Source organism: Chinchilla lanigera, unplaced genomic scaffold, assembly GCF_000276665.1.
Source record: "Chinchilla lanigera isolate Chin_1 unplaced genomic scaffold, ChiLan1.0 scaffold00032, whole genome shotgun sequence".
NCBI lineage: Eukaryota > Metazoa > Chordata > Mammalia > Rodentia > Chinchillidae > Chinchilla > Chinchilla lanigera.
In genome coordinates, this window is record NW_004955433.1 from 6900237 (window position 1) to 6913467 (window position 13231).

The 13231-nt window shown below is 41.6% G+C and overlaps 1 protein-coding gene and 1 long non-coding RNA gene across 2 annotated transcripts in view; one reads left to right on the forward strand and one right to left on the reverse strand.

The window, feature by feature from the left end:
- The window catches only part of LOC106148938, an 8045-nt gene extending 2383 nt beyond the window's left edge, over positions 1-5662 (reverse strand). The window contains exons 1-3 of the long non-coding RNA XR_001234735.1: positions 5449-5662; positions 5219-5323; positions 306-382 (exon numbers count right to left, since the gene is read on the reverse strand). This is a non-coding gene — a long non-coding RNA (uncharacterized LOC106148938). The remainder of the gene's footprint in view (positions 1-305; positions 383-5218; positions 5324-5448) is intronic.
- Positions 5663-5797: 135 nt separating this feature from the next.
- Thap9 (THAP domain containing 9) overlaps positions 5798-13231 on the forward strand; it is a gene marked incomplete in the record, with an annotated part of 16799 nt that continues 9365 nt past the window's right edge. The window contains 3 exon segments of the mRNA XM_013516173.1: positions 5798-5990; positions 9357-9552; positions 11391-11694. Coding sequence (XP_013371627.1) covers positions 5905-5990; positions 9357-9552; positions 11391-11694 — 586 coding nt within the window.

The following is a 13231-nucleotide window of genomic DNA, read 5'->3' on the forward strand; positions in this document are numbered from 1 at the left end:
CCAGGCAGGCGCTTTGCCGCTGAGCTAAATCCCCAGCCCCTGCTTTTTCACTTTTAAAAGTTGAAAGAAAAAAAATGTTTAACTTAGAGTACAATATCGAAATTATGTTCAAATAAATGCCAATTTTTGGTTCAAGTCTGACCTTTTCTGTGTTTTCATACACTAATAGATTATAAACACCTTGCTGCTGCCGGTGTGGCTCAGGGGTAAAGTGTTTGCTTAGCATCCATGAGGCTAATAATGCCCTGGGTTCAATCCCCAGCACTGCAAAAAACAAAATAAAACAAAACAAAAAAACCACTTACCTTAACAATCTTCAAGTTCTTGATCAAATAAATCTGACAAATAATGTTCTCTAAGAAAAAACCTTTCTGTTTTATTCCTACAAAGAAAAACATTCAAACAGGGAATCAACATACTGAAAAGTTATCATCTTAGTCTCATAATTTTCTTTTTCCATTATGTCCTCATCCACATACATTAATCACAACAAGTCATGATGTGAACAGCAGTGGAAAGTTTAATCATTGGACATTTGTACTTTCATTTTGAACCTCTATTTATAAGGATTTTTTTCAGTCAGGCATGGTGGTGCAAATCTGGAATCCCAGCACGGCCTGCAAGTTTGAGACCAGCCGGAGCTACTAAGTGAGCTCAAGGCCAGCCTGAATTACATAGTGACACCCTGTCTCAGAAACACCAAAAAAAAAAAAAAAATTTTTTTTCATTGTTTAGCCTTTAAAAAAATATGCGACACTACCGGGCGGGGTGGCGCACACCTGTAATCCCAGCACTTGGGAGGCAGAAGCAGGAAGATCGCTGAGTTTGAGGTCAGCCTGGGCTACAAAGTGAGTTCAAACCCAGCCTGAACAGCATAGTGAGCCTGACTAAAAAAAAAAAAAGACCAAACCCCCACGCCAAAATGTGACACATTTTTATAAACTTCAAATTTCTAATATACAATATAGGTAAGGCCTCCAATTTTACTATATTTAGAAAAAAATCCAAGATGAAGATGATTTCAAATGTATCACTATTTGCTTTGTATAGACATACACTACTGTGAAGGCATATTCCAAGTACCCAGCCTGCTATAAAAAATATATTAAAGTGATTATTCTTTGTTTTATATGCAATGCTTTCTTTTGGAATCAGACAAGAGATTTCCAACTATTATAAGAATTAACTTTAAAGGAAAAGAAGCAGAATTATTTGTAATAATGAGTTTGACACCGTGATAAAAAGAACAAGACTCAAGATCTCCTGAACCAGGTGTGGTGGTGCACACATGTAATCCCAGCACTCTGGGAAGGTCATCGAGCTTCAGCCTCATCTGGTCAACTTAGTGAGACTGTCTCAAAAGATTTTTTAAAAACAAGTTGGAGGTGCAGCTCAATATGAAGGTTCTAGGTTCAACCCCCAGTACTACAAAATTAAAGTCAAAACCACAAGTCCCAGGTAGTAACTAGTATTCTACCAATCAGGGACAGTCTGTTTCCTTGGCACTGTCCAAATTTTGCTCATGGGGATGAAAAGACCTCAAAGAGAAAAAAACAATGGAAGTATTCGGTAAAGTGTACTCATATGGGATAAAAATCAAGCTTGGGGGAAAAAGTCTGAATGCTTCAATGTACCTTCAGTCCACCCTTGGGCATATATCTGTATATACTGCATAAGTAATTACGAAAGTAACTACATAAATAATTGGACTTTATACCTTGAAAAACTCTGAACAGAAAGTTCAACCTTTCCAGGCTAGTATCACCCCAGAAAGTAACAGACAGAGGGATACTGGAATTCTACTTATTTCATTCCAGTCAGCTTCTGCAACTACCTCCTAGAAGAATTAAAAGCCTCCAAGAATTGGGAGTGGTGGTAGATGCCTATAATCCCAACACATGGGAGGTTGAGACAGGAAGATCTTTGTGAGTTGAAGGCCAGCCTGAGCTACACAGTGAGATTAAGGCCAACCTCGACTGCACAGTGAAATCCTGCCTCAAAACACACCACAAACACACACACACACACACACACACACACACACACACACAAGACAAACAAACTAGAGAACTGTGACTATTAAAAAAAACAAAGGCAATTAATTAGTGTAGTAGTAGCCAGGCTCCAAGATGGTTCCCAGTGACCCTCACCACCTCCTGGTATTCATCCCTGGAGACATTTCCTCTAACAGGGCACCAGCACTGGTCTCTGTGAACTGGAATACGGCAGAGGTGATGGTACAGTCTTCTTGGACTAAATTTCAAGTTTCCAAAGACAAGCTTCTAATTGGACTTTTTCTCCAGGAAAGCTGGCTTCAAAGACTCAGCCTATGAAATGGTTCACATGGCAGAGAACTCAATTTTTCAAATGACAGCCAGCAAGGAGCTGAGGCTGCCAGGAGGCAGTGTAGAGGTAACGCCAAGTTGAGTCTTCAGTTGACTATAACCTTATGCGACCACCCTGAGTCAACCATCCAGCCTATTGCCCAGATTCTTGGATCACAGAAATTATAAAGTAATACTATTCATTGTTTCAAATTACTAATATTAACTGAGGGTGTGAATCCATATCCCTAGAATCTGTATCCCTAACCACAAAGCAAATTATACAATCTATGAATTGACACCAATCCTAGAAAGCAAATCTACTGTGAGAAGTACTATTTAAAAATCCTGAGCTCGGGCTATAGCTCAGCAGCTCAGCACCTGCCTGGCAAGCGCAAGGTCCTGAGTTTGATTCCTGGCACACACATACATAACCTATAATCCCAGCACTCCAGAGGCTGAGATCATGAGATCATATCAGATCACTGTGCAAGTTTGAGGCCAGCATAACCTACACAGTGAGACCCTATCTCAAAACAAAACAAAAAGTTATTTGAAAACCCCATCTCTCTACATATAAAGCTGAGCACAATACCTGGCACACAGTAGCTGGTCAGTAAACACTAATTGTTCTTTTTTTGTTTGTTTGTTTTGTTTTTTCCGGTACTGGGAACCGAACTCACGACCTTGCGCTTGCCAGGCAGGCGCTTTGCCGCTGAGCTAAATCCCCAGCCCCCAACACTAATTGTTCTTATTCTTTCCCAAATGCCCAATTAAGATTCTACACCATGAAACAGGTGATTTGATTTCACCAAAGCCTTTATAAATCCCATTTTCTACTGGGACAATCCTTCATTTCCAAGTCACTGCTACAGTTCAGCAATATTTAATACATTTAACAGAGAAAAATGATATACTACCTTTCCTGAATATTTCAAATTATCTTCCAAGATCCACGTCTTTTCCCAGCACCTTCAAAAGTGAATTCCGGCCGGGCGTGGTGGCACACGCCTGTAATCCCAGCACTCTGGGAGGCTGAGGCAGGAGGATTGTTGGGAGTTCGAGACCAGCCTGGGCTACAAAGTGAGCTCAAGGCCAGTCTGAACTGCATAGGGAGACCCTGTCTCAAAAAGACAAAAAAAAAAAAAAAAAAAAAGTGAATTCCTACAAAAGACATTTTCTTTTAAAATTATTTGTGCAGTGGTCAATGCCCTTCACAGTAACACTTCCTTTAGTAAAGCTTACACATCCTCATTAAGTACTCAGTAATCACAGTGGTTCATTATGTGAACAGCAGTGAGAAGGTTTAATCACTGGATATGAAGTTACTAGAGGAAGCAGAAATGCAGTGTATAATCAAATAGTCAAATTGAGAACATCAATGTCACCAATAAAGCAAAGTAAACAAAAAAAGGTACAAAAAATTCGACTACCTGTCCAGAGTACTCTAAGAATATCTACAGCAGCGACCCCTACTGGCTTGGGCAAAGTGAGTTGGTTATTTAATAGTTCTATCCAATGATGGAGAATCTTTTGCAGGTTTCAATGATACAGAATCTGCTGCAAGCACACATGCCATGGACTCAACCACTGCTCTACGCCATTTAAATGACTCGACTCTGCTAAAAAGCAGCTCTCAATAGTTCATTTACAGTTAATTAGAAGAATGCTGTCAGGCTGGGAACAGTGGCGCACTCTTACAATGTCAGCTAATTCCAAGATTGAGGCAGAAGGACTGTTGCCTCAAAATAAAAAGCACTGGGCACATAGCTCAGTTCTAGAGTGCTTGCCTGGTGTGTGCAAGCCCCACGTCCAATTCCCAGCACCACCAAAAGAAAAGGTTAAACCTACTCATCCTTTTATGACCCAGCAAATCTACTGGTAGGTCAAGAAATCAAGAAAAATAAAAATCTATACCAACACTAAAAAACACAATTATCGCTATAGGCAAAAAAAACCCTGTTAACAAACCCAAATGTATGCCAGTTGATGAATGAATAAAATGTTGTATGCCCCTATAATGGAGTACAATTCAACAATAAAACGACATCCAGGACCAATATACTGTAAACATCTTCTAACTGATAGAAGTCAATCACAAAATCCCAAGTATTAGTTTGGAAACCCACAGACAAGGTAAATTAGCTGTGTCCAGGGTCTGGAAGGAGGGGCAGGTACTAAGAATACTTTTTTGGGGGGGCGATGAAATCTTTCTCAAACTGACCAGGCTCTTACATGCCTGTACTACCAGCTACTTGGAAGTCTGAGGTGCGAGAAAACTCGAGTTCCAGTTCAAGACCAGCCCGGGCAACAACATAGTGCGAACTCACCTTAAGTACAAAACAAACTGTTTTAAAACTGATTGGGACAATAGTCGCCCAAATCTAATCATATAGTAAAACCCACTGAACTTTAAATCACTAATTGTATGGCTGTAAGAACTATGAGTAGAACTGTTACATAAAGGTCTGGGGATGTAGCTCAGTGCAAAAAGCCCCTGGGTTCAATACTTAGTACTCCTCACCGAAAAACTGTTTTTAAGAAACTGACAGTATTTTAACCCACGTCCTATTCTCTACTTTACATCTTAGCAGCCAAACAAACATTTGCCCAGCATATCCCCCAGGGACCTATTTTTTTCCTCAAAGTTCCAAGATGTTACTTTTTGCTCGGCGTGGTGGCACACGCCTGCGATCCCTCCATTGGGGGAGCTAAGGCATGAAGAACGCCGCTAGTTCGAGACAGCCTACATAGTTCGAGACAGACATACATAGTTCAGTTCAAAGCCAGCCTAAACTACCAGTGAGATCCGGTCTCAAACAAAACCCAAAAAAAAAAAAAAAAAAAAAAAAAACCTTCAATTCGACCTCTCCGATCACGAGGACCGCACTTACCTCAACTGATTTCCCCCACTTTCCCCATCGCGGCAAGGCTCGGTGCATCCTCCAGCTCATCTGGAATCACAGAGATGTCGCCAACCACCACTCCCCAGCAGAGAGCTGCAAGATAAAACACAAGGAAACGAGTCTCGCCTCGGCAAATCATTCACTTCTGCCCGTCTGTCTTGCAGATTTCTGAGGCCCCAGGTTTCATCCCTCTCTCTCCCATCCCTTCCTCTCCTTACGTTCCAGTCCCTCTCAGCTCAAGGCTCGCAGCCGGAGGCCCATCCGCGTCCCCGGGGTTTCCATCATTTCTGATTCTGTCTCTGTACTTCGGTTTCTCACGCTGGACCTCACGAAAACCCTGATGGCGTCGGATTGAGCCGGACCATACCGGAACACCCAGAACAAAAAAAAAAAGCGGCTCCATCACACAAAAACAGCCACGCTGCAGCCCAACTCTCAGGAGGCGCTCAAGGGGCATGGCTCTGGGAGCCGGCCTTTCCCATTGGCTGTCGCGACACAACGTGAGCTATGATTGGCTAGGGCTTCGATCGCAGAGAGGCGGAGCTGTGTACCTCTAAAGCCCACCTTCCCTAATAAATACAGGTCGTAGCAGCCCAGTCAGCAGGCGGAACGAAATTTATGGTGACTCAAGGCGTTGCGGGAACCTCGAAGGTGGAACTCCACGTAACAAGAAGATGACCCGAAGCTGCTCTGCAGTGGGCTGCAGCACCCGTGACACCGTGCTGAGCCGCGAGCGCGGCCTCTCCTTCCACCAGTGCGTGTGAGAGCAGCCTCGAAGCCACGGACTCCACTGAGGGCCTGGTGGCTGCGGGATGGGTGGGGTGTCGCGCCGTCCATGTGACCCGCGCAGTGTGGGGCGGGGGCCGGAAGTGGGGGCTTCGAAGTTACGTTACTTCCGGCGCCTCCTGCTCTGTGGCGACATAAAGGTTGTGTGTTCTTTCTTCTATCCGCCGCTTGTCCAGTAACCTTGAGGTTCCTTTGGCGGAGTCCTTGTTCCCTGAGGTGGACTTAGGGTCTAAAGTGAGGTGCCTATAAGACAAACCAGTGGGGAGAGTGATTGTGCGCGTGCACTTCTATGGCTGAGCTTGGTTGCTTCGGAAGCAGGAGTATGGATCCGTTTTCGCCTCTACTGCCTAACAAGCAAATTGTTCGACCGGTCTGCAAGGCTGGACTGATTCTGGCTAGATCAGGTCTTGGCAAGGAAGTTTCATTTGGCTTAAGAGGGTATTAGGTAGAACAGGGCGTGGTGGACATACCTGTAATCCCAGCATTCAGGAGGCTAAAGCAGGAGGATCCTCACGTTTGAGGCCAGCCTGGGCTACCCAGCAATACTGTCTCAAAGAAAAAGAAAAAAAAAGAAAAGAAATTAGAAGCGTGGGGCAGAATTTTTAAACAGTCTAATCTGAATTCCTGGTACCTGCTGGAGTAGATCAATTCAAGTGAATGTGGGGCTGGGGATTTAGCTCAGCGGCAAAAGCGCCTGCCTGGCAAGCGCAAGGTCGTGAGTTCGGTTCCTGGTACCGGAGAAAAACAAAAACAAAAAAACAAAACAAACAAAAAAAAAAATCAAGTGAATGTTAAAAGGATGTTGGAAAGTTAGAGAAATGGGTAGAATTGATCCTCACACCCAAAAGACAGGCATAACCAAAGAAATATCCTGGTAAGATATTAATAGAGTTAAGCCAACAGGAAGTACTTATGAGAAAAAAGGATGGCACTTAGGAATTGTGTGCAAAATGTAGACAAAATGTAGAGGAGTGAAATACACCTTGACAAAACAGTTCTGAATGCCACGTTAAAGAGTTTCGATCTTGTGTGGCTGACTTTGCAAGTTACTGATTTTTTTTTTTTTAAATGGGGCTGGTCCCTTTACATAAGCTATTATAATTGTGTCCTTGCCTGTCTCCTCTGAGACTGTTAATTATGTAGCTCTCTTTGTTACTTTATTGATTGATTGGTACTGGAAATTGAACCTGGGGTCTTCTCACTGAGCTATATTCTGGCGCCCCCCCCCCCTTTTTTAAGTTTTTAGACAAGATCTCACTGAGTTACAGAATAGCTAAGGCTGGCCACAGATTTATGATCCTCCTGGTCTCAAATCTCAGAGTGCTAGGATTACAGGTATTTGCCACCCCCCTCGTCTACCAGCCAATTTTTGATAGTTCTTTGGATGGCTAGAAATTATACCTGTTCTGCCAGACATAGAGGCGCATGCCTGTCTGTAATCCCTACATTGGAAGGAAGGAAGAAATTATACTGTGTAAAAGTTGCTTCTCAAATAAATGCCATTAATTAAAAGAATCCAGTGAAAAGAAGTACAGTTGCCTCACCTTTATTGGCAAAACAATTTCCTATTCTCTTGATCAAGTGTATGACCTTTATAGGCCAGGTATGGTCTTGCCAGGTATGGCACTTGCCTGTAATCCTAGCACTCAGGAGGCTGAGACAGGAGGATTGCTGCGAGTTTGAGGCCAGCCTGGGCTACAAAGTGAGTTGGATGCCAGCCTGAACTGCATAGTCAAACCCTGTCTCAAAAAGACAAAAAGAAAGAAAATGTATATGATCTTCCTGAGGAAAGAACAAATTAGCCAGGCGTGGTGGCATATACCTGCAATCTCAGCACTCGAGGCTGATGTGGGAGGTTTGTTGTGAGTTTGAGGCCAATCTGGGCTACATAGTAAGTTTAAGGCCACTCTGAACTACCGAGGGAGACCCTGTTGTTATCCATCCCCACCTTAAGTGCTTTTGAAGGCCTTATAACTTCATGTGTTCTTCCTACAGCCTTATGCTGAGTTCAGTGATGGAGATATGAACCTAATGCCCTACACCTAGTGAGAGTTCTTTAGGCTTAAAATACAGGCTTTTTGAATAACATGTTCTTCCTCAAAGCAAGCAAGAGTAGAATTATGTTTAACCATAGTGCCTTGGTCTTTATTTTTTTGTACTGACAATTGAATCCTGGGGCCTTAACACTGAGTACCAATCCAGCTTTTTTTTTTTTTTTTTAATCATTTTACTTTGAGATAGGGTCTAAATTGCTCAGGTTCTTCTTGAACTTGGATTCCTCCTGTCTGCCTCATAGAGTGCTAGGATTACAGGTATATATCACCACACCCAGCTTGTTTGACCATACTCTTTTTTTCCTTTGTAAAGCAGGGTCTTACTATGTAGTTCACATTGACCTTGTTACTCACTATGTAGCCCACACTGGCCTTGAACTCATGGTAATTCTCCTGCCTCAGCCTCCTGGAATGCACGGTTTACAAATGTGAGCCACCATACCCAACTGCTTGACCACACTGTTAAACTTCTCTTTCCAGGCTTGAGGCCTGCCTAAACTACATAGCCAGACCCTATCTCGAAACAACAATAAAGATTAACTCTTACTGCATTTGGGTAAAGTCCTCAGTTTCTCCCAAAGAAATCTCTTAGGACTGCTTATACGTGGTAGGTAACTTACCTCTACCAAGCCATGCAGTTGGAAGAGCAAGGAGGAAGTCTGCCTTTTGTGACCTCATATTTAGCCACTTCTGCTTTCTCTATTCTTTAGCAAATCTCTAATTCCAGCCCATACACAAGTGGAGGGAGATTAGACTCCCACCCCTTCAAAAGACAAGTACAAGTATAAAAAACTTTGTGGCCTAGTTTAAAATTACCACAGGCAAAGTGTCATTTAACCATTTAAATTTGAACAGATTTCCTTAAGTATAGGCAGTGAACACCCTATTGGTAGGAGAGTTGAGAACTGCCCCCTCATTTGGTTTCAGTCACTTAAAATACTGAATTTTGGGGCTGGGCATGGTGGCGCACAATTATTTTTTTGAGACAGGGTCTCACTATGCAGTTCAGGCTAGCCTTAAACTCACTTTGTAGTTTAGGCTGGGCTCGAACTCATGATCCTCCTGCCTGAGCTTCCGGAGTGCTGAGATTACAGGCATGCGCCACTGCACCCAGCCAAAAATAAAATATTGAATTTTGGATTTAAAAAAAAACTTTGAAATTCGATAAAATTTTACTAGGCTTTATGTTTACCTACAGGAGTTGGTGAATGAGCTTTATGTAAGTGCTACTATAGTATTATCATAGTTATTTTCATGGTAATGGAACTTTACTATGGTTGCTATAGATTTCCAACTGATACAATACAGCGCTCAAAATGGATCAGGGCGGTCAACCGTGTGGACCCCAGAAGCAAAAAGATTTGGATTCCAGGACCAGGTGCTATACTGTGTTCCAAGCATTTTCAAGAAAGTGACTTTGAGTCATATGGCGTAAGAAGAAAGCTGAAAAAAGGCGCTGTGCCTTCACTTTTTCTATGCAAGGTACTGACCTCTGGATGCAAACACAAGCCTTTAAAGCTCAGGACAGAGCTGGGGATTTAGCTCAGCGGTACAGCGCCTGCCTGGCAAGCACGACGTTGTGAGTTCGATTCCTGGTACCAGAAAAAAACCACAAATAAATAAATAAATAAATATCAGAACAGTTCACATTAGCTAGAATTTGCAGAGATGAGAAAATCCCAGGTTTAAAATGGATGAAATAATGGATTTTAAATGCTTTCAAAGTTGTGTATTTTGGGGGCTGGGGATTTAGCTCAGCGGCAAAGCGCCTGCCTGGCAAGCGCAAGGTCGTGAGTTTGGTTCCCGGTACCGGAGAAAAACCAAAAATCAAAAAAAAAAAACAAAAAACAAAAAACACAAAGTTGTGTTTTTTTAAATGTCTATATAATGTTATTATTCTGTCCTCAAGCTTTTACAAAAAGTATAATCACAAAAATCACCTAGTAAATACAAACAGCCTTACAAATCAGGCTTTTGTTAAGTGTGTGCCAATTTTCATAATCCTTTAAAGTGATTTATCTTTTTTGGCTCCTACTGATAATGTTACTGGTTTTAACCAAAAACGTGTCTGATTATTCGCATTGATAGAAGAGAAAGTATATGTAAAATGACATTTCTAGAATGGCCATTCATGTTGGTGGCATTCTTGTCTCTCTTGATTGCAGCTATCTTTTTACATCACTGCAGGTCTTGAATGTGGCTTTCACTTTCTACATAGCCTGTGACAGTCACCTAACTGTTCTCACCTGAGCTTCCTCACTGTAACTCATTCAGGGTTGTGTTATTTCATTCCCCTATTCAAAACCTATACAGTTGGTGTCAAATTCAAATGCATGCATTTCTATGATCTGTGCACCTTTAATTGCCCTGAATTCAATTTTCAAACCACGTATACTTACTTTATATGTAATAAGCTGACCTGCTTTCATGCTTTTGTGTAAAATCAGTAAGAGCTACTTTTGTTTGAGACATATAATGGCCCGGGCATTGTACTAGCAGATTTACATAAATTATTTCATTGTATCTTCCAAACCGCATCTTATTGGTGAGGATGTGAGGGACCACAGAGTTTAAATCCAGGTCCATCTTAACTCCAAACCCCATGCTGTGTCCATCTCTTGTTTCTTTCACAGATAATTTCCCTGTCCTTTAAGCCATGTTACTATTTTTTCACAGAACTACTCAAAACTTAGTTCCAGGAACCTTTCCCAAATTACTATCACAAGGACCAGGGATATAGCTCAGTGGCACAAGCACCTGCCTGGCAAATGCAAGGTCCTAAGTTCAATTCCTGGTACCAAAAAAAAAGCCAGCCAAATTACTGTCTCTCTGGCTCTGGCTCTAGCTCTGGCTCTGGCTCTGGCTCTGGCTCTGGCTCTTTCTTTCTTTCTTTTGTGTACTAGGGAATGAATCCCAAGACTTTGCCCTGAGCTACAAACCCCAACCCTTTTTGTTTTTTGAGACAGGATTGCACTAAGTTGCCCAAGTGGAGCTTGAACTTGAGATTCTCCTGCTTCAGCTTCCCAAAGCGCTGAAACTACAAGCATGCCCCTCTATAACCAGCCCTTCTGGTTATTTGAATCATTTCAGAAACTCATCATCATATTAGTATTTCTGGATAGATGCAATCAAAAGACAAACAGAACATCTCTTTATACTGTTCTATAGACTATGCATTTTAAATTCAGAGTTTATGATCTTTTCTTTCGTATCTAACTCCACAGCAAGCAGGTGAGTGGTTTCTATTTTGTAGTATTTTTATAGATAATCTCCTATGGGGTGATTTCTAAAATAACCTTAATTTTCTGTTTCTGTCATAGCTTCCTCAAGGTGCACGTCTTACAGGTAAAGCAAGTCAGAAAATCCAAAAACAGCCACTTGCAGATGATTCTGAAGAGGTTACTACTGAAGACCATAACTATAGTTTAAGAAATCCCTGGGCAGAAGATACAGAGAGACTGTCTGAGGTGCAACAAATGTTAGAAGTGTCCGAAAAAAAAATTGGCTCTGTAAAAAACTACAGGATGATCAAGAGGAGGAAGGGCTTGCAATTAATTGATACCCTTGTAGAAGAAAAACTACTTTCTGAAGAAACAGAGTGTCTGCTACGAGCACAGTTTTCAGGTACCTCCTCCCAGTGGCCTATAATATCTGCAGCATGGCTCTATACTTTTTCTATTGTCTTTTTCTTGTTGTTTGTGGTTTAGTTTTTAGTTTTTTGTTCTGTTTTGTTTTGAGACAGGGTTTCACTCTGTAGTCGAGGCTGACCTTGAACTCACTATGTAGCCTAGGCTGGCTTCAAACTCTTGCCAATCTTCCTGCTTCAGCCTCCCGAGCACTGGGATCGCAGGTGTGCACCACCACACTCAGCTCCACTAAGTCTTTAATTTGACGTTTTGCATGAAAACATCTTTCGCTGAAAGTCTCAGTAGCACATACAAGAATGAAAAATAAACACCAAAGTCCTTTTATGGTCCCATAGTCTTCCAGTTATAAAAACAACAAGTTTAGAATAGAAAAAGCAAAGACAGCTGGGCATGGTGGCACATGCCTGTAATCCCAGCATCGGGGAGGCTGAGGCAGGAGGATCATTGCAAGTTCAAGACCAGCCTGGGCTACAAGTGAGCTCAAGGCCAGCCTGAACTGCATGGTGAGACCCTGTCTCAAAAAGACAAAAAAAGGTAGAAAAAGTAAAGACATATTTAAACAATAAAAATAATGCATAGTCCTCTTACCCAGAAATGAGATCATATATAATTTTCTATACTTTTCCTTTTGAGTATAGTTCTGACCTGTGCTACTGCAAATTCTTTATCGTTCTAATTGCTACAAAATTTATTACCAATGTCTTGTTGCAATGGAGTATAACTAGATAATTCGCAGTTTTTATTTATTTGTTCATTTTTGGAGACAGGATCTCCCCATGTAGCTCAGGCTAGGACCAAACTTACTTTGTAGCCCAGCTGGCCTCATGCTCTTGCCTCAGTTTCTGAAGTGCTAGAATTACAGATGCGTGCCACCACACCTAGCTCTGCAAAATCTCTTTGCGCTTGAAGATTTTATCAGTGTTTTTTCCTGAAATGTTCTACAGAATTGATATAAAAAGACTATTTAGACCTCCGTGTAAACCAGAAAAAGGGGCATAATAAATATCGCCAACTTACTCTTTCATGAAAGCAACAGACTTTGAACTTATTTTCTGGGAAAATGGAAGCATGTCCCTAGAAAAGAGTTGGTAGCTCCAGTCTTCTTTCCAGAGGAGAACAGAATAATGAGTAAGAGTCCCCACAGAAATAGGACTTTTCCTCCCAATAATAGACAAGATGGTCTATTAAACCTGAATAGCATCCTATCCCCCAAAATGTTTCTCATACATACCTAATTTTCACACTCAGATAAATAGTACAGAGGAAACAAAAGGTAAAAAAGTCCTTATAATCCAGAGATTTAGATTGGCCCACTTATTTGTTTCTTCCCTTCCTCTGAAAATCTCCAGTTAGGCTGCCAGTGAATAGTTAAAACATGATTCAAGATGAGACTTTTTATTTCCTATCTCTAATGAATTATTCAAGATGAACAGGACAGACTAGTCAAAAGGCCTTAAGTGGATATTGATCTGAAATAAAATGTACATAATATTCAGATTTTTTTTTTTTTTTTT